This window comes from Macaca nemestrina, chromosome 8, assembly GCF_043159975.1.
Source record: "Macaca nemestrina isolate mMacNem1 chromosome 8, mMacNem.hap1, whole genome shotgun sequence".
NCBI classification, from domain to species: Eukaryota; Metazoa; Chordata; class Mammalia; order Primates; family Cercopithecidae; genus Macaca; species Macaca nemestrina.
In genome coordinates, this window is record NC_092132.1 from 116,089,234 (window position 1) to 116,109,773 (window position 20,540).

Genomic DNA, 20,540 nt, shown 5'->3' on the forward strand with positions numbered 1-20,540 from the left:
GGTGGCCCACGCCTGTAGTCCCAGCTACCTGGGAGGCTGAGGCAGGAGGATCACTTGAACCCAGGAGTTTAAGACCAGCATAGCAAGACTCTGTCTCTAAAAACAAAATTTTTTGATTAACAAAAGAAAAACTCAATTGAAAGTGGTTGCCTTTAGAGAAGGAAAAATGGGGGTGGGATCAGGAGAATGCTGCCTTTCATAGAACTGACTTTTTAAACTCGTAACTTCTACGAATTGAGGTAAATGCCTCACTTTTTTAAAAAAAAGAAGTAAAAAAAAGTAAAGTTGTAAAAGAAAAGCTCTATCAATGATCCATCCCCCAAAAACTTTTTTCATGCCTATTTAATCTATATTCTTCAAAATTTTTTTAACTTGCCTACCTTTAATGGTATTATTTACATTAACCAACTAAAGAACTGTTTTCAAAACCCCATTTGTAAAATCATTTAAAAGAATTCTGCACCAACATGTGGAGACACCTATAATCCAACCCCCATATACTTCATTAGGGCTTATTTGTTTAAACATTTACATTGGCATTCATACTTGGAACAACAGAGGGTTATTATTTAAAAAAAAAAAAAAGAAAAAAAACATAGTTGTGTTTATCATGCCAGGACTGGGTAACTTTATTCAAGACTTTGACAAAATGATCCCCAAAGTAATATAAATGTAGACACTTTAAAAAGTCCAGATGCGAAATTTCAAGAAAACTTTGAATTCAATCCAAAGTCAGTATTAAGTCAAAAGTTGAACCAGTTCTACAAATTATAAATACTATTTTCCTTCTTAAGTTCATATATTTTCTGAGATAGATTACCAACTTAGTTTTCTTTGATATTGGTATTTGGAATAATTTTAACATGATTTAACATTTTTAAGTTCTAAATCTATACTTGTCCTGAATATCTTATTATAGTTAAAAATATAAATCCAGAAGTGACAACTCTTCCTTACAGAATAATTCCGATAATAAATGTAGAAGGATTGAGAGAAATAGAAAATCACCATTAGAACACCACAGTAGTAACTGCCACAAGCAAGATCTGCCAATGGATAGTAAAATGAGCAAAAGTTTAAGCAGAAACGGGACATTTGCATAGTCTCAGGGTATCTCCAGCAAATATTCAATAATTACAAGGAAAACACAGTAAGTTTACAGTAGCAAATCCTAGCAGACACCACCTTAGCATAGTGATCAAGGTTAACAACACCGGAAATACATTACAACATCAGGTATCCCCTGTTATGATACACTGTCACAGACTGGAAGACGGGACTTAGACATGACAGCTAAATGCAAGGCTGGGTCTTGGAACAGTAAAATGACATTAGTGAAAAGACTGAAATCTCTACTTTTTAAACTTTCTACTTTAGTTAGTATTATATCAAGGTTAATTTCTTAATTTTGACAAATGTTCTATTGTTATGTAAGATGTTAATATAAGGGCAAGGTGGGTGCAGAGTATACAAGAACTCTACTATTTTTACAACTCTTCTGTAAGTCTGAAATTATCTCAAAAGCTTAAAAAATAACTGTTAGAAAACATACATGTATATGTGCATAACATGTACATATATATAAATCAAGACTTCATGGAAATTGGCATCTTGGGCACTCAGTCAGTAAAAGAGTAGTGTTCTCTTCTGAATTATTCATTGTCTTACTGGTAACTTAGCTTTAAGGTCCTCCCCCTTCTAGACTTTTAATCTCAAGTATAAATTTCCATTTTCATAGAAAAGCCTTTTTTAAACATTCCTATATTAGGCCAAAAATAAAATCCTAGAATAAAATTATCACCATATTATCTTATAAAATCACTCATCCCAACCATAAGACCCAGCCAGTATTTTTACTACATTTCTTCTCATTTAATATGTTTGTATTGGTTTGGTTTGGTTTATGAGTGGAGACAGCTAATATATTTAGTATTTACTCATAGGCCTGACAGTCTAAGGGAAAAAAATTATCACTTGGGTATCTTATGAAGAAACAGCTGTTTTTCCAAGAACCAATATTGTGTACTCACCTCAGACATAAAAAGTTATTTACCAAGTCTCTTCTATCTAACAGCATAGAGCTACCCAATCAAGGCCAACAAAGACCCTTTCAATATCCTTTTCTTAAATTTGGCTCTAAAATGACTGTTAATAATGGTAATAAATGTCTTTTTATTAAACAGGCAATTTTATCTTATGCAATTTAGGGAAATAAACATAAAATCTACTTTTAAATGAAGAAAATAATAATTTCTCACTTTAACTATGGCTGATTCATTCCCTGAGCATGAATCCCCTTTTACCCTCATTGTTTTTAACTATAAACTGAGCTGAAATCTGCTCACAGGTGAAACTAATATTTTAGATGGAGAATAATATTACCAAGTAATCATATTTATTACTTTTTGTAGTCATTATTTCTACTCACTGTGGCATTTAATGTTTCATCTATATCTCTCTATCACAATGCCCTCTATAGAAGCAGCAATAGTGAAAACATAATTACACTTTGGGGGGAAAAAAAAAAACAGGTAATTTTTAAGTGGATCTTTATCTAAATACAATAAAAAAGCAATAAAGAAAAATGTCTGTAAAATTTTCATTTTATGTCAATGCCATTTCCAAATTCACCTTCCACTACTACCATGAACAGCAGAAGTGGTTTAAAAAAAAAACAAAAAAACTCTAACCTAACGATCTATACAAAAAGGGAGACAATTTACTCACTACACATTGCAGTATATTCAAGTGGTGAAAAGATATAAATTCTTTCAGAACTGTCATACCATCTGGCTGTCAATATAGTCTCTTGAATAATTATATTAAACATATTACTACAAAATGTACCAAGAAGTAGAGAATAATGCTATATTTGTGAACTGCAAATAAAACAAAACAGAATTCCAAGAAGGCTAAAGTCTAAGCTATAATTACACATGAAGTGTATTTTGAAAGCAGTCACAATGTACAAAAATGGGACAAGATATCCAGATGTTTAAAAAAAACATCCTGTTTGTCTTAGATTATATCCAGTTTCATCTGGTAGGTTTCTGATAAGCCTGTTACGTGAAGTGTGTTTCCCTCCTGCTGATAAGAAGCAGCTTGCAGATATCCATAAATTTTTTAAGGAGTGAGTCTACTTGGCAATATTGGTAACTCCATAGTTTCCTATTACATTCATTCGTCTGAAAACTGAAAACAACTCAAGACTAAAATATTCTTCCATTCCTTTTCCAGTTTTTCAAGTATAAAATCAAAGGAAAGTTGGAATGTATTGCTTCTTGTCACCAACAGGCATTTCAAAAAGAGGGTAATTAACCAAATCAAGTGTTCTTTGGTCAAGTTAGTAACAGGCTTCCACTTTGTTCTAAATCCTTTCATAATCCTTTTTTTTCTAATTTTTCCAGTATGGCCTGAATCTTACAAACAGCCTCTTTTCTGGCCTGCCGTACAGAGTCCTGGCCCCCAGTTTCAACTGAATCCAGTTCCAAAAGTTCCTTGGTTAGCATTTCTTCCAGAAGCCAGTATGCTTTGTCTGTCTTTTTTCCTACAAATTCTTCTACTTCTTGTTCAAGATACTGGACCTTCTCCAGCACATGTATGATTTTTTTAATACTTGGAGGAGTACTTTCATCTGAAGGTACACGTTCTTCAGGAAGACTGCTACTTTGATCTTGATTATTGGGATGGTCACTGGTGGCATCACCATACAGCTGAGGCTCAGCACTATACTGGACCTGGCAATCCAAAAGATCCGAATCATCATTGTTCACTGTCCCCGAGGATTCGTACTGATGGACACTGCAAGGAAAGTTGTGCCGGTTCATGCTTTGCTCTGATTGGCTATAGGGATATGAAGAATCCTTGGAGTGGAAGAGCGAAAAGAGGAAAAGAGCTGTTTTAATGGGAATCCATCAACATCAAATTTGTTAGCCCACATCTTTCACTTGACCAGAAAGGTACATGAAAAGATTCCCTAACAATAAAATTGGACCCTCTACTTAATCATTTGCAAAAAACACAGTCCTGAGAAGATAAAAGGGAGTGTGCCCTGTCAGACAAAAGGCACCAAATTTCTGAGTTATAATGGCTGGAACCTGCCCTGTGGCAGGTCCATCACCATGAGCACCTCATAATCCATCCTGTGACCTAACCAATAAGAATTAGTTTTTCCCCTAAAAGGTTAAAAACCTCAAGCAAGATCTTGAAAAGGAAGACAGCCACAGTGATAATGTTCAAGTCTGTGGTTTAAATACAAGCTCATACTGCAGATACTTCACATTGGTTTTGTCTTCTGTTCATAGATTATTTGAAGTAGTAAAATGCAGTCTTTGCATTTAACATTTAGAATTATAACAAACAGAAAATGTGTATCTTTCTGTCTTTTAACAAAAACGATGTGAATCTAAATCTTCTCTAAATATAAAGTTTATTTAAAAAAAAAAAAAAGGAAACCAAGCTGAGGTAAAGCTATAGATAAGTAGTCACCAACTTTTTGCAATTAGTCCCCATTTAACACAAACCAATACAGAAACTATATAAACCGTGTTATGTTCTCTTAATTACACACACATGAAAGGAACAACGTTTAGGTCTCCTACCTTGGGCTGCTGGAGTGGGGGTGAAGGGGGTGACTGGGGAGAGCCACTGCTAGGCCATGGTGAAGTACTTTCGGTCATGTAGAGATTGCCAGGTGGTGCTGAGGGCGCTGACGAAGGCCATGGATAACGGCCACCCATTCCATAAGCACCAGGAGAAGCCCACGCATCCTCTTGTGGTCGTACAGTTGGTCCTGATTGTGGAACACTACGATTACCATCTCCATAAGGATAATGGGGCAGGGTCATTCCAGGGTTCTAGATTGAAAGGAAGAAATATACTAGTCATTGTTAAAAACTTGTAATAAAAATATTCTACTACAGGCAGATTCTGAGATGCTTCCTCTCTTCTTAACAGAGTATACATTCACTGCTACTGGACTAAACTATAGTAACTCTAATTAATCAGCTGTAGTAATTTCTCCAAGCCTCAAAAAGTTGGTTCCAAAGATACCAGGGGTAGATTTAATGACAATAAAACTCAGAAGGAATAAGGCCTAAAAATTCAATGGATGAAGCCCAAGTCTGTCCCATAGACACTATAAACAAATGGACTCATATGCTATAAGGAAGCACAAATAAAGACATGTTAGAACTCCTCTTGAAGTGAACAGAGAAATAAACATAGTTATTCACAGAATATTAAAAAATATGAAACTAACAGGGCGCTAAAAAAGGCTAAGATTTGCCTGGCATGGTGGCTAATGCCTGTAATCCCAGCACTTTGGGAGGCTGAGGCGGGCAGATCACAAGGTCAGGAGATTAAGACCATCCTGGCCAACATGGTGAAACCCCATCTCTACTAAAAATACAAAAATTAGCTGGGCGTGGTGGCGTGTGCTTGTAATCCCAGCTACTTGGGAGGCTGAGGCAGGAGAATCTCTTGAACCCAGGAGGTGGAGGTTGCAGTGAGCCGAGATCACGCCACTGCACTCCAGCCTGGCAATAGAGCAAGACTCCGTCCCAAAAAAAAAAAAAAAAGGCTAAGATAGGGAAACTTTCAAGCAGCAAATCTCTAAAGATTACTTTCAGTATAAAAATGTATGATTATGAGATTATGACATCTTAAGGTACCTTCAGCCAAAGTCCATATACTGCAATAGCTGCTACAGATAAGAAAGGCATCAATATAAAAGACTTCCCAATCTAGAAGTGTCTTATTAAATCGGCACTAGTATGAATAGATGCCCTTCCACTGTTTACAAGAGGCAGAGACTTTGAATTCATTTTTTTCCCAACAAAAAACAACTCACCTGTGAAGCCGGATATCCTGGAACCTGCCCCCTAAGAGGGGGTGCTTCAGTCTGACAGTCCTGCTGGGGATAGATCCAACGAGAGACTGGAGTTGGGCTGTTGCCAGATGAACGGTAAGTACTTGGAACTTCTGTGGAGTAACTGGTCTGAGTATAACCAGGTGCATAATAAGCCCCTGAGTATGAAGCAGTATTTGCCCCAGGGCCTGGGGGGTATGTTGGACCATATGCTCCATTTGTATAAGAATTCAAACTCTGAAAAAAAGCAAGTTGAGAGAAAAAAAGATGAATTAGTAGAAGAGCTGAAATGCCCTAACTTAATGCCTAAACTTGAAAACTTTGATAAGATATTAATCACAAATGCAGGCCAGGCACAATGGCTCACGCCTGTAATCCCAGCACTTTAAGAGGCCAAAGTGGGAGAATTATTTGAGGTCAGGAGTTTGAGACCAGCCTGGGCAACATAGTGAGACCCTGTTTCTACAAAAATAAAATAAAATAATTAGCCAGGCATCGCTGGGCACGGTGGCTGAAGCCTGTAATCCCAGCACTTTGGGAGGCCGAGGTGGGTGGATCACCTGAGGTCAGGAGTTCTAGACCAGCCTGGCCAAAATGGTGAAACCCTCTCTCTACTAAAAATATAACAATTAGCCAGGCGTGGTGGCAGGTGCCTGTAATCCCAGCTACTCGGGGGGCCGAAGCAGGAGAACTGCTTGAACCTGGGAGACGGAGGTTGCAATAAGCCAAGATTGCTCCACTGCACTCCAGCCTGGGGGACAAGAGTGAGACTTCATCTCCAAAAAAAAAAATTAGCCAGGCATCATGGCGCACATCTGTAGTCCCAGCTACTCAGGAGGCTGAGGTGAGAGGATTGCTTGAGCCCAGGAGGTCAAGGCTGCAGTGAGCCATGGTTGTACCACTGCACTCCAGCCTGGGCAACAGAGTGAGACTCTGTCTCAAAAAGTATATGAAAACAAAAAAATTATTTAAAAGACTATAGAGACAGACCTAGCTCTGCCATAGGCTTTGTATTTAACCTCCCCTAACTTCAGTTTCTCCATCAGGAAAATGAAGATCATAAATGTATCTTTGAGGATTACTGTCAAAATTAAATAAGATGACATATATAAAAGGTTTAGCATAGTGTCTGGCACACAGTATGCTCAATAAATGGTAATTATTTGCATTATCACTGTTGTTAGTATTATCATGGCTGGGTCACGACATGAACCCAGAACTGACTCCAAAGTCTAGTTCTTTGTATTATACTATCACTCTGCATCCCAAATGATACTAACAACAAACTCCTCACATATTGCTCACTATAGTTTTAAATAACCTATTCGGACTCTTATCCACACCCAGAATCCTCAGTTTAATAATCCAAATGAGATTCAAGCTAGGCAGGCATGCTGGCTCACGCCTGTAATCCCAGCACTTTGAAAGGCTGAGAAGGGAGGATCACTTTTTCTTTTTTTGAGACGGAGTCTCACCCTGTCACCAGGCTGGAGTGCAGTGGCACTTGGCTCACTGCAACCTCCACCCCCCAGATTAAAGCGATTCTCCTGCCTTGGCCTCCCCAGTAGCTGGGATTACAGGTGTGCTGTAATTTTTGTACTTTTAGTAGAGACGCAGTTTCACCATCTTGGCCAGGCTGGTCTTAAACTCCTGACCTCATATCCACCTGCCTCAGCCTCCCAAAGTACTGGGATTACAGGCATGAGCCACCGCACCTGGCCTAGAAGGGAGGATCACTCCTGAGTTACAGACCAGCCTCAGGAACATAGTCAAACCCCATCTATTTAAAATATATATATATATATATTTTTTTAAAAAGATTCAAGCTTAATGCTAAATTTAAATGATCACTTCAATGTTTTCTATTAATTTCTACTTTACCCTTTAGAAACAGTGAAAACACAGAATCAAGTTTTCCTATTCTTATCTCTATCTCTAAGACTATATAATCTTTCCCACTTCAGGTACGAGGATACCCATGACCAAAGAATTCCATGCAGGATGAGGTGTAATAAACAGTCTGCAATGCATTCCCTGAGCAGAAGACCATGAACCACCACTTTGTTAAAACTACTAAGAGGCTGTTAAGGTCTTCGGGCATAAACAAAGAACTCCTTACTACATCACACACACAATTGGAGACTTAATAAAACATTATGTGACTTTTTGTACTGTTGTTCAACTTCTAGAAATCCTAAGGAAATGATTCAACTAGAGAAAAAGTTATAGGCATGAAGTTCTTCATCACAGTATTATTTACAATCACATAAAACTGTAAACTACCTAAATGTCCTATAATAATGGAATCTTTAAGTAGATTAAAGACTATTCATTGAAAAAACTGTATTCAGTCTTCAAATTTTACTATTATGGCCAGGCGCAGGGACTCATGCCTGTAAAAATCCCAGCATTTTGGGAAGCCAAGCTGGGAGGATTGCTTGAGCCCAGGTGTCTGAGACCAGCCTGGGCAAACAGCAAGACCTCATCTCTGGGAAAAAAAAAAAAAAAAATTTAATTAGCTGGGCATATAGTCCTTAGCTACATGGGAGGCTGAGGCAGGAGGATTGTTTGAGTCTAGGAGTTCAGTGTTACAGTGAGCTATAATCAAGTCACTGTTCTCTAGCCTGGGTGACAGTAAGACCCTGTCTTCAACTAGCTAACTAAATATTTTACTGTTAGAATTGACCAGATATTTAATGATATTAAATAATTATTTTTAAGGTTTTTTTTTCCTTTTAAGTTTTAATAATGACATTGTGGTTATGTTTTTAAAACTTCCTTATATTTTAACGAAACATACTTAGGTATTTGTAAGTAATAAAATGATATCTGAAATTGCTTCAAAATACTCCAAGGAAATACTCCAGAATAAATACAAGATGGCCATGTACTGATACCCACTGAAACCAATAGATAGGTTCATGTTAGTTTAGTGTGCTATTCTCATTGCTTTTATGTGCTTTTGTTGTTTTTTTTTTTTTCTTTTTCCCTTCTCACAGGTGTTGGTTTTGTTTTTTTGTTGTTGTTGTTTTTCTTTGAGACGAAGTCTCACTCTGTCGCCCAGGCGGGAGTGCAGTGGCCAGATCTCAGCTCACTGCAAGCTCCGCCTCCCGGGTTCACGCCATTCTCCTGCCTCAGCCTCCCGAGTAGCTGGGACTACAGGCGCCCGCCACCTCACCCGGCTAGTTTTTTGTACTTTTTAGTAGAGACGGGGTTTCACCATGTTCTCCAGGATGGTCTCGATCTCCTGACCTCGTGATCCACCCATCTCGGCCTCCCAAAGTGCTGGGATTACAGGCTTAAGCCACTGCGCCCGGCCTATGTTGTTTTTCTTTAAATAGAAATGAGGTCAGGCTGTTGCCAGGCTAGTCCCAAACTTTTGGGCTGAAGTGATTCTGGCACCTCAGCCTCCCGAAGTGCTGGGATTATACCACGCCCGGCCATTACTTTTTTTTTTTCTCCCCAAGACACCCAGGGTAGAATGCAGTGGCACAATCACGACTCACTGCAGCCTCAAACTCCTGGGCTCAAGCAGTCCTCCCACCTTAGCATCCTAAGTAGCTGGGACCACAGGCATGCACCACCATGCCTGGCTAATTTTTGTATTTTTTGTAGAGACAGGGTTTGGCCATGTTGCCCAGGCTTATCTCAAACTCCTGGGCTCAAGCAATCCACTCGCCTCAGCTTCCCAAAGTGCTGGGATTACAGGTGTGAGCCACCACACCTGGCCAGCCATTACTTTTGATGCTTGAAAATTTCCTTGATTCCTGGAATTACTTCCTGGTTTTGAGATGTCTTCATGAGTTCATAGCTTCTTTTCCCAAATAACCACTCTCCTGACAGATCACAAAGCTGTCACATGCATGTTATAAAAGAACACAGAATCAGAAGATTATATAACAGTCTTGCAGTTGCTAAAGATGTTTGCTAAGGATGAGCTAAAGATCCTATTTCAGAAACATGGCAAAGTTTTTAAGTCTTCATCTGAAAAGCAGCTTGTGTGAAAGTTGCCAATGCCAAGATGGAGTCACCTACATCCGACCCAAAATGGATGGGGGAGGTCATGAAACAGGGGATCTCACGCACACGTCTGCAATAAGTATTATCACAAGGACTTTTTTTTTTTTGAGACAGGGTCTCACTCTGTCACCCAGGCTAGAGTACAGTGGTACCATCGTAGCTCACTGCAGCCTAGATCTCCCAAGCTCAAGTTATCCTCCTGCCTCAGTCTCCCGAGTAGCTAGGACTATAGGTGTGAGCCACTGCACCCAGCCGATCACAGGGCTTTCTAAAACTCACAAGAAATCCCTGTAGATAAATGTATAATCCCCATGTAATGTTTCAACAGAAAATACACATGTGCTCACCTCAAAAAGGTGTATGTCTAGACACCTTTGGGTTCTTTTAAATCCAGCAACTGGTATGTTGTATCTAAAAACACTTGCACTTTTTTTTTTTTTTTTTTTGAGAAGGACTCTCTTTGTCGCCCAGGCTGGAGTGCAGTGGCACGATCTCGGCTCACTGCAAGCTCTGCCTCCCGGGTTCACGCCATTCTCCTGCCTCAGCCTCCCAGTAGCTGGGACTACAGGCGCCCGCCACCACGCCCGGCTAATTTTTTGTATTTTTAGTAGAAACGGGGTTTCACCGTGTTATCCAAGATGGTCTCGATCTCCTGACCTCGTGATCCGCTCGCCTCGGCCTCCCAAAGTGCTGGGATTACAGGCGTAAGCCACCGCGCCCAGCCACACTTGCACATTATTACTGTTGCTTTTAAAAAGTTACTACTAAATTATAAGTTAATCTTTTTTGAACCTACATATGAATGTAATAAATACTTTTACCTAAGGGGGAAAATGTCATGAGAAAAAGCAATCTTTATCAGTAAGATCAATCCGTGAAATCTGAAAAATTAACATCAACTTATAATTCATGACTTTGAGGAGTTTTGTCTCCCTCTTACTTTTTTTTTTTTTTTTTTGAGACGGAGTCTCGCTCTGTCGCCCAGGCTGGAGCGCAGTGGCCGGATCTCAGCTCACTGCAAGCTCCGCCTCCCGGGTTCACGCCATTCTCCGGCCTCAGCCTCCCGAGTAGCTGGGACTACAGGCGCCCGCCACCTCGCCCGGCTAGTTTTTTTGTATTTTTTAGTAGAGACGGGGTTTCACCGTGTTAGCCAGGATGGTCTCGATCTCCTGACCTCGTGATCCGCCCGTCTCGGCCTCCCAAAGTGCTGGGATTACAGGCTTGAGCCACCGCGCCCAGCTACTCCGGAGGCTGAGGCCGGAGAATGGCGTGAACCCGGGAGGCGGAGCTTGCAGTGAGCAGAGATCCGGCCACCTCACTCCAGCCTGGGTGACAGAGCGAGACTCCGTCTCAAAAAAAAAAAAACTATAAAACTACACATGCTACTCTCCAAACTGATCTATGATGCAATCTCAATGAAAATCTCAGCTGCCTGGCCAGTTGCAGTGGCTCACGCCTGTAATCCCAGCACTTTGGGAGGCCAAGGTGGGCGGATCACCTGAGGTCTGGAGTTAGAGACCAGCCTGACCAACATGGAGAAACCCCGTCTGTACTAAAAATACAAAATTAGACAGGCGTGGTGGCGCATGCCTGTAATCCCAGCTACTCCAGAGGCTGAGGCAGGAGAATGGCTTAAACCCGGGAGGCACAGGTTGCTGTGCCATTGCACTCCAGCCTGGGCAACAAGAGTGAAACTCCGTCTCAAAAAAAAAAAGAAAAAAGAAAAAGAAAATCTCAGCTGCCTTTTTTGCATAGGTTGAAAAGCTGATCCTAAAATTCATATGAAAATGTAAGTTACTCAGAATAGCCAAAACCGTATGGAAGAAGAAAAAGATAAAAGATAAGAGTCCATCTCTTTGGAGAGACTCACACTTACTGATTTCAAATTTTACTTCAGAGTCACAGTAATCAAAACAGTTTGGTATTGGCTTAAGGACAGACATATAGATTAATGGGGCAGAATTGAGACTCTGGAAATAAACCCTTACATGTATGATTTTTAAGAAGGGTACCAAGGCTGGGCACGGTGGCTCATGCCTGTAATTCCAGCACTTTGGGAGGCCTAGGCAGGTGGATCACTAGAGGTCAGGCGATCCAGATCAGCCTGTGCAACATGATAAAACCCCGTCTCTACTAACAATACAAAAAAAATTAGCCCGGCATGGTGGCAGGTGCCTATAATCCTAGCCACTTGGGAGGCTGAGGCAAGAATCACTTGAACCTGAGAGGCAGAGGTTTCAGTGAGCGGAGATGCGCCACTACACTCCACCTTGGGTGGCAGAGCAAGACTCTGTCTCAAAAATAAAAATAAAAAAGGGTACCAAGATAATTCAGTGGAGAAAGCATAGTCTTTCAACAGATGATACTGAGACACAACTATCTACACGTAAAGCAGTGAACTTGGGCCTTATTTTGCACCATATTGCAAAAATTAACTCAAAATGAATCATAGACTAAATGTGAGAGCTAAAACTATAAAAAATTTTAAGAAGAAAGAGGGCCGGGCGCTGGGCCTGTAATGCCAGCACTTTGGGAGGCTGAGGCAGGTGGATCACGAGGTCAGGAGATCGAGACCATCCTCGCTAACATGGTGAAACCCTGTACTAAATATACAAAAAATTAGCCGCGCATGGTGGTGGGCGCCTGTAGTCCCAGCTACCCAGGAGGCTGAGGCAGGAGAATCACTTTAACCTGGGAGGGGGAGCTTGCAGTGAGCTGAGATTGTGCCACTGCACTCCAGCCTGGGTGACAGAGCGAGACACCACCTCAAAAAAAAAAGAAAGAAAAAAATCACAGGAGTAAATCTTTATGATCTTTGGTTAAAGTCTTCTTAGATAAGGCATCAAAAGCAGGAGCAACAAAAGAAAAACTAGAAAAATTGCACTTCATCAAAATTAAAAGTTTTGTGCTTCAAAGGACACCATCAAGAGTGTGAAAAGCCAACCCAAAGAATGGAAGAAACTATTTGCAAATCATATACAGTCATGCACTGCAATGCATACATAACAGTGGTCCCATAGGATTATAATGGAGCCAAATAACTGTATTGCCTAGTAACAGTGTAGCTGTCATATGTGATAGCACAATGTATTACTCACCTGTTTATGGTGATGCTGGTGTAAACAAACTTGCTGTGTGCCAGTTGTATATAAGTATAACACATACAATTATATGTAATACATAATACTTGACGATGATAATTGACTGTTACTGGTTTATGTATTTACTACATACTACACTTGTTACCATTTTCTTAGCGTGTACTCCTTCTATTTGTATATTTTTTAAAGGTTAACGTAAAACAGCCAGAAGGAGGTCCTTCGGGAGGTATTCCAGAACCAGGCATTATCATAAGAGATGACAGTTCCCATTCGTCTTACTGCCCCAAGATGAGGAGGTGAAAGAGAGTGATACTGATGATCCTGACCCTAGGTTGCCCTATGCTAATGTATGTTTGTGTCTTCCTTTTTAACAAAAATAGTTGTAAAAAAACAAAAACAGCCAGGTGTGGTGGCTTACGCCTTTAATCCCAGCACTTTGGGAGGCCAAGGAGGGCAGATCACGAGGTCAGGAAATTGAGACCATCCTGGCTAACGTGGTGAAACCCCATCTCTACTGAAAAATACCAAAAATTAGCCAGGTGTGGTGGCATGCGCCTGTAGTCCCAGCTACTCGGGAGGCTGAGGCAGGAGAATTGCTTGAACCTGGGAGGCAGAGGTTGCAGTAAGCCAAGATCACGCCACTGAACTGCAGCCTGGGCGACAGAGTGAGACTCTGTCTCGAAAACAAACACAAAAACAAAAACAAAAAAAAACTTAAAAACAGGAAAAAGCTTAATAGAATAAGGATATAAAGAAAGAAAACTTTTTTTTTTTTTGAGACGTCTGTCACCCAGGTTGGAGTGCAGCGGCGTAATCTCAGCTCATTGCAAGCTCTGCCTCCCGGGTACAGGCCATTCTCCTGCCTCAGCCTCCTGAGTAGCTGGGACTACAGGCGCCTGCCACCTTGCCCGGCTAATTTTTTGTATTTTTAGCAGAGATGGGATTTCACTGTATTAGCCATTATGGTCTCGATCTCCTGACCTCGTGATCTGCCCACCTTGGCCTCCCAAAGAGCTGGGATTACAGGCGTGAGCTACCACGCTCGGCCTCAAGGAAACATTTTTGTACTACTGTACAGTATGTTTGTATTTTAAGCTAAGTATTACTATAAAAGAGTCAAAGCTTTTTAAAATTTAAAAGTTTATAAGGCCCGGTGCAGTGGCTCACTCAGGTCTGTAATCCTGGCACTTTGGGGGGCTGAGGCAGACAGATCACCTGAGGTCAGGAGTTCGAGACCAGCCTGGCCAACATGATGAAACCCTGCCTCTACTAAAAATACAAAAATTAGCCAGGTGTGGTGGCACACGCCTGTAGTCCCAGCTACTAGGGAGGCTGAGGTGGGAGGATCACTTGAACCCAGGAGGTGGAGGTTGCAGTGAGCCAAGATCATGCCACTGCACTCCAGTCTGGGCGACAGAGTGAGACCCTGTCTCAAAAAAATAACCTAAAATAAAATAAAGTTTATAAAGTAAAATGTTAACAGTATTTATTGAAGAACGAAAAGTATTATCATACAAATTTATGGTAAATTAAGGGTACAATGTTTAAAAAGCCTACAATAGTGTACAGTAATATCCTAGACCTTCACAGTAACTCACCACTCACTCACTGACTCACCCAGAACAACTTCCAGTCCTGCAAGTTCCATTCATGGCAAGTGCCCTGTACAGGTGTAATATTTTGTTATCTTTTATCTGTATTTTTACTGTATCTTTTCTATGGTTAGATGTGTTTAGATACACCAATACTTACCATGGTGCTACAGTTGCTTATAGTATTCAGTGCAGTAACATGCTGTACAGGTTTGTAGCCTAGAAGCCATAGGCTATACCATATAGCCTAGGTATATAGTAAGCTGTACCATCTAGGCTTGTGAAAGTACACTCTATGATGTTTGCACAATGACAAAATCACCTCTTGATGCATTTCTCAGAAAATATCCCCATTATTAAGCAATGCATGACTATATTTGATAAGAAACCTGTATCTAGAATATATAAAGAATGCTGAAAACTCAACAATAAAAAGACAACCCAATTTTAAAATGGTCAAAGAATCTTTTTTTTTTTTGAGACAGAGTCTTGCTCTGTCACCTAGACTGGAGTGCAACGGCGTGATCTCATCTTGGCTCACTGTAACCTCCGCCTCCTGGGTTCAAGCAATGCTCCTGCCTCAGCCTCCCAAGTAGCTGGGATTACAAGTACCTGCCACCATGCCCAGCTAATTTTTTGTATTTTTATTAGTGAAGGGGTTTCACCATGTTGCCCAGGCTGGTCTCAAACTCCAGACCTCAAGTGATCTGCCCACCTTAGCCTCCCAAAGTGCTGGGATTACAGGTGTGAGCCACCACACCAGGCCCAAAGAATCTGAATAGACATTTCTCCAAATAAGATATACAAATGGCTAAAAAGCACATGAAAAAATGCTCAAATCATTAATCATCAGAAAACTGCAAATCAAAACAGTGAAATACCACTTTGCACCCACTAAGATAGCTATAATAATTTTTTTTTTGAGACGGAGTCTTGCTCTGTCGCCCAGTCTGCAGTGCAGTGGCACAATCTCAACTCACTGCAAGCTCCACCTCCTGGGTTCATGCCATTCTCCTGCCTCAGCCTCCCAACTAGCTGGAACTACAGGTGCCCGCCACCACGCCCAGCTAATTTTTTGTATTTTTAGTAGAGACGGGGTTTCACCATGTTAGCCAAGATGTTCTCGATCTCCTGACCTCGTGATCTGCCCACCTCGGCCTCCCAAAGTGCTGGGATTACAGGCGTGAGCCACCATGCCCAGCCTATAATAATTCTTTTTAAAGGAAAATAAGTATTGGTAAGGATGTGGAGAAATCAGAGCCCTCATACATTGCTGATGGGAATATAAAATGGTGTAATCCCTTTGGAAAACCATTTGCCAGTTCCTCAAATTGATAAATATAGGGTTACTCTATGACCAAGCAATTTCATTTCTAGGTATAGACCCAAGATAACTAAAAACATATTTCCACATAAAAACTTGTACATGAAGGCTGTAGCAGCATCATTTATAATAGACAAAAAGAAAGACAACCCAAATATCTATCAGTTGATGAAATTTGGTATATCCTGACAACATGAAGAAGGCTGAAAACATTACATAGTGACAGAAGCCAGAAACAAAAGGCCACATACTGTATGATTCCATACAAAATGTCTGGTTAGAAAAATCCTGAGAGATAAAAAGTAGATTACAGGTTGCCACAAGCTGAGGGGAGGGAGTAATGACATTTTAACTGCAGGGTTTCTATTCGGGGTGATGACAGTGTTCCAGAATTAGACAGTGATAATGGGTAAACTTTGTGAATATACTAAAAACCAACTGCATTGTACACTTTGAAGGGTGGATTTTATAGTATGTGGCCAAACCACAACTATGTAACATTCAGCAATCACAATGTCTACTTCTCAATTTCAGTCACAGGGATGAGGCTGACACAAGTAAAATGAAAGTTTGTGGTAAGTACTAACATGATCTTTATTTTACATTCCATTATCTCTGATCAGCCTCATCCTGAAGTTCATATATACATGATCATTATAGGCTAGGCACACAGGCTCACACCTATAATCCCAGTGCTTTGAGAGGCCAATTTGAGAGGGTAGCTTGAGGCTAGGGGTTTGAAACCAGCCTAGGTAACACAGAAAGACCCTGTCTCTACAAAAAAACAAATGAATTAAAAAGATATGGTGAGGCCGGGCGCGGTGGCTCAAGCCTGTAATCCCAGCACTTTGGGAGGCCGAGACAGGTGGATCACGAGGTCAGGAGATCGAGACCATCCTGGCGAACACTGTGAAACCCCGTCTCTACTAAAAAATACAAAAAACTAGCCGGGCGAGGTGGCGGGCGCCTGTAGTCCCAGCTACTCGGGAGGCTGAGGCAGGAGAATAGCGTAAACCTGGGAGGCGGAGCTTGCAGTGAGCTGAGATCCGGCCACTGTGCTCCAGCCCGGGCTACAGAGCGAGACTCCGTCTCAAAAAAAAAAAAAAAGACATGGTGATGTGCACCTGTAGTCCCAGCTACTCAGGAGGCTAAAGTGGGAAGATCACTTGAGGCCAGGAAGTCGGGGATGGTCCAGCCTGGGATACAAAGCAAGACCCTGTCTCAAAAAAAAACAAACAAAAGCCGGGTGCGGTGGCTCACGCCTGTAATCCCAACACTTTTGGAAGGCTGAGATGGGCGTATCTGAGGTCAGGAGATCAAGACCATCCTGGCTAACACGGTGAAACCCCGTCTCTACTAAAATTACAAAAAATTAGCTGCGCATGGTGGGGGGCGCCTGTTGTCCCAGCTACTAGGGAGGCTGAGGCCGCAGAATAGCGTGAACCCGGGAGGCAGAACTTGCAGTGAGCCGAGATCGCACCACTGCACTCTAGCATGGGCGACAGAGTGAGACTCTGTCTCAGGGAAAAAAAAAAAAAAAACAGAAATATGGCTAGATTAAAAAAATTATGGAAATATGCAAATATGACAATTACTCCTTTGTCAGTACAAACATTTTGAAAAGTAATTTGGCTGTATCTAATAAAAATGTACACACCTGACTGGGTGTGGTGGCTCATGCCTGTAATCCAGCACTTTGGGAGGCCGTGGCGGGCGGACCATGAAGTCAGGAGTTCGAGACCAGCCTGGCTAACATGGTGAAACCCCATCTCTACTAAAAATACAAAAATTAGCTGGGCATGGTGGTGGGCACCTGTAATCCCAGCTACTCGGGAGGCTGAGGCAGGAGAATCGTTTGAACCTGAGAGGCAGAGGTTGCAGTGAGCCGAGATCACGCCATTGCACTCCAGCCTGGGTGACAAGGCGAGACTCCATCTCAAAAAAAAAAAAGAAAAAGAAATGTACATACCTACAGCCGACAATTCCATACCCCAGGGAAATTCTTACCTCATATTTATTTATTTATTTTATTTATTTTTTTTTTGAGACGGAGTCTTGCTCTGTCACCCAGGCTGGAGTGCAGTGGCCAGATCTTGGCTCACTGCAAGCTCTGCCTCCCAGGTTCACGCCATTCTCCTGCCTCAGCCTCCCGAGTAGCTGGGACTACAGGCGCCCGCCACCTCGCCCGGCTAGTTTTTTGTATTTTTTAGTAGAGACGGGGTTTCACCGTATTAGCCAGGATGATCTCGGTCTCCTGACCTCGTGATTCGCCCATCTCGGCCTCCCAAAGTGCTGGGATTACAGGCTTGAGCCACCGCGCCCGGCCTTATCTCATATTTATATAACAGAAAGATGAAAACCAACGATGAGCAAAAGAAGCAAGCTGCAGCAGAGTGTTTGTTAGTATGAAATCACACATATCAAGTTTAAAAACATGTAAAATAAAAGTATATAAAGTTTATGGATACGTAGGCAAGTGGTAAAGGCATAAAAACACAAATGGAATAATAAATACAACTTCAGGCCGAGCATGATAGCTCACGCTTGTAAACCCAGCACTTTGGGAGGCCAAGGTGGGTGGATCACTTGAGGTCAGGAGTTCGAGACCAGCCTGGCCAACATGGTGAAACCCTATCTCTACTAAAAATCCAAAAACTGGCTGGGCGCAGTGGCTCACGCCTATGATCCCAGCACTTTGAAAGGCCGAGGCAGGCAGATCACAAGGTCAAGAGATCAAGACCATACTGACCAACATGGTGAAACCCCATCTCTACTAAAAATACAAAAATTAGCTGGGCGTAGTGGTATGTGCCTGTAGTCCCAGCTGCTCGGGAGGCTGAGGCAGGAGAATCACTTGAACCCAGGAGGCAGAGGTTGCAGTGAGCCAAGATCATGCCACTGCACTCCAGCCTGGCGACAGAGCAAGACTCCATCTCAAAAAAGAAATCAAAAAATTAGCTGGGTGTGGTGGTGCGTGCCTGTAGTCCCAGCTACTCAGGAGGCTGAGGCAGGAGAATCGCTTGAACCTGTGAGGAGGAGGGTGCAGTGAGCTGAGATCACACCACTGCACTCCAGCCTGGGCGACAGAAAATGACCCTGTTTCAAATAAATAAAAAAATAAAATTTCAGTAAATGAAAATAAGTGTCATTGGGTTTCAATTAGTATTTGGTTTACTTCTTTCTTAAAAATCTGAAACAAATGTGGTGAACAGAAACTGACAAATTAGAATGCTAGATTTTTGGGTTTTTTTGTGTTTGTTTTTTGCTTTGAGACAGAGTCTTACTCTGTCGCCCAGGCTGGAGTGTAATGGTGTGATCTCAGCTCACTGCAACCTCTGCCTCCTGGGTTCAGGCGATTCTCCTGCCTCAGCCTCCCAAGTAGCTGGGAGTACAGGCGCCCACCACCACACCCAGCTAATTTTTGTATTTTTAATAGAGACGGAATTTTACCATGTTGGCTAGGCTGGTCTTGAACTACTGACCTCAGGTGATCTGCCCGCCTCGGTCTCCCAAAGTGCTGGGATTACAGCTGTGAGCCACTGCACCCGACCCTGCATGCTAGATTTAAAATGTACATATTTTCTGTACTTTTTGTAAGCTTAAAATATTTTAAATTAAATGTCTGTAATAAGTCAAATTTTCAAAAATAAGTACATTTTATGTTTGCTGATTCTGGGTCCTGAAAAATAATTTATTATGCCTCAAGCTATAGGTATATTTGCCTAGATATATCCTTATCTCTGAGCTAAAAACATTAAAATGAGATTGATGGAGCCCATTAAAGCAAAGAAAAAAAACAAACACTCATCACTGCTCTGAAATCTGCACAGGTTTTGAAAATAAATCTATTCATTAAGAAAAAGTTCAGAAAGTCTCTGTTTTTAAACCATACCTGGCCTTGCAATTCTGGTCTTACAGGATATGTACTTGGGTAAGGAGCCCTAGATCTTGCAGAAGAATTCCAATAGTTAGAATTGTAGCTAGGATATGGTGGCTGCTCCTAAGAAAAAAAGAAAAATAAATTCACTCTTAATAACATTCATACATCATTTTAAGATAGATTGATAGAGGCAGGTTATAAGGATTAAAAAAAAAAAAGCAACAGACAAAAAAAAGCAATAAGCTGGGCACAGTGGCACACTCTTCTTGTCCTGCTACTGCGGAGGCTGAGGTGGGTGGATCACTTGGCCTCAGGTGAGTGAGTCTAGTCTGGTCAACAGAGACCCCGTCTCTTAATAACAAAAAATAAAAGAAAAAAGGCAATAGGACCCCACTATAAAACTATTCATTATTCAGTACATGGTAAATCAAATGCTCTGGGACAAAACAATTATTAGTAAAAAGCTGTTCTTATCTGTTTCGCTAATGACACCACACCAAATGCTATATAAAGGAATTCTACTACATCAAGATGATTAGCAAAATCAGAGACATTAGATCACCTCTATCCTTCTCCAATAACTAACCCTCATGACTACTAATTTAATTAGTGCAACAAAATGGTTCTTTGCTGTTGTTATATTTACCAATAACTTTGGAACACAAAGACATTACTACTAGAGTTTAGCTCAAGCACATACATCTTCAATCTCCAACTTCTTTGCCTTGACACACCCTAGTTTTTTCATATTCTA

At 41.3% G+C, this 20,540-nt stretch overlaps 1 protein-coding gene and 1 long non-coding RNA gene across 3 annotated transcripts in view; one reads left to right on the forward strand and one right to left on the reverse strand.

Moving 5' to 3' along the window:
• Positions 1 to 599: 599 nt before the first annotated feature.
• The window catches only part of LOC105476570 (BAG cochaperone 4), a 36,806-nt gene continuing 16,865 nt past the window's right edge, over positions 600 to 20,540 (reverse strand). The window contains exons 2-5 of one of the 2 annotated variants that reach the window (XM_011732637.3): positions 19,799 to 19,906; positions 5,852 to 6,106; positions 4,602 to 4,856; positions 600 to 3,863 (exon numbers count right to left, since the gene is read on the reverse strand). In XM_011732637.3, coding sequence (XP_011730939.1) covers positions 3,378 to 3,863; positions 4,602 to 4,856; positions 5,852 to 6,106; positions 19,799 to 19,906 — 1,104 coding nt within the window. In that variant the 3' untranslated portion in view covers positions 600 to 3,377. The remainder of the gene's footprint in view (positions 3,864 to 4,601; positions 4,857 to 5,851; positions 6,107 to 19,798; positions 19,907 to 20,540) is intronic. The other variant, XM_011732638.3, reaches the window with a different exon arrangement.
• LOC139355868 (uncharacterized) lies at positions 5,860 to 8,920 on the forward strand. Its single transcript, XR_011607089.1, has 2 exons — positions 5,860 to 5,965; positions 7,834 to 8,920. It is a non-coding gene; the product is annotated as an uncharacterized lncRNA (long non-coding RNA).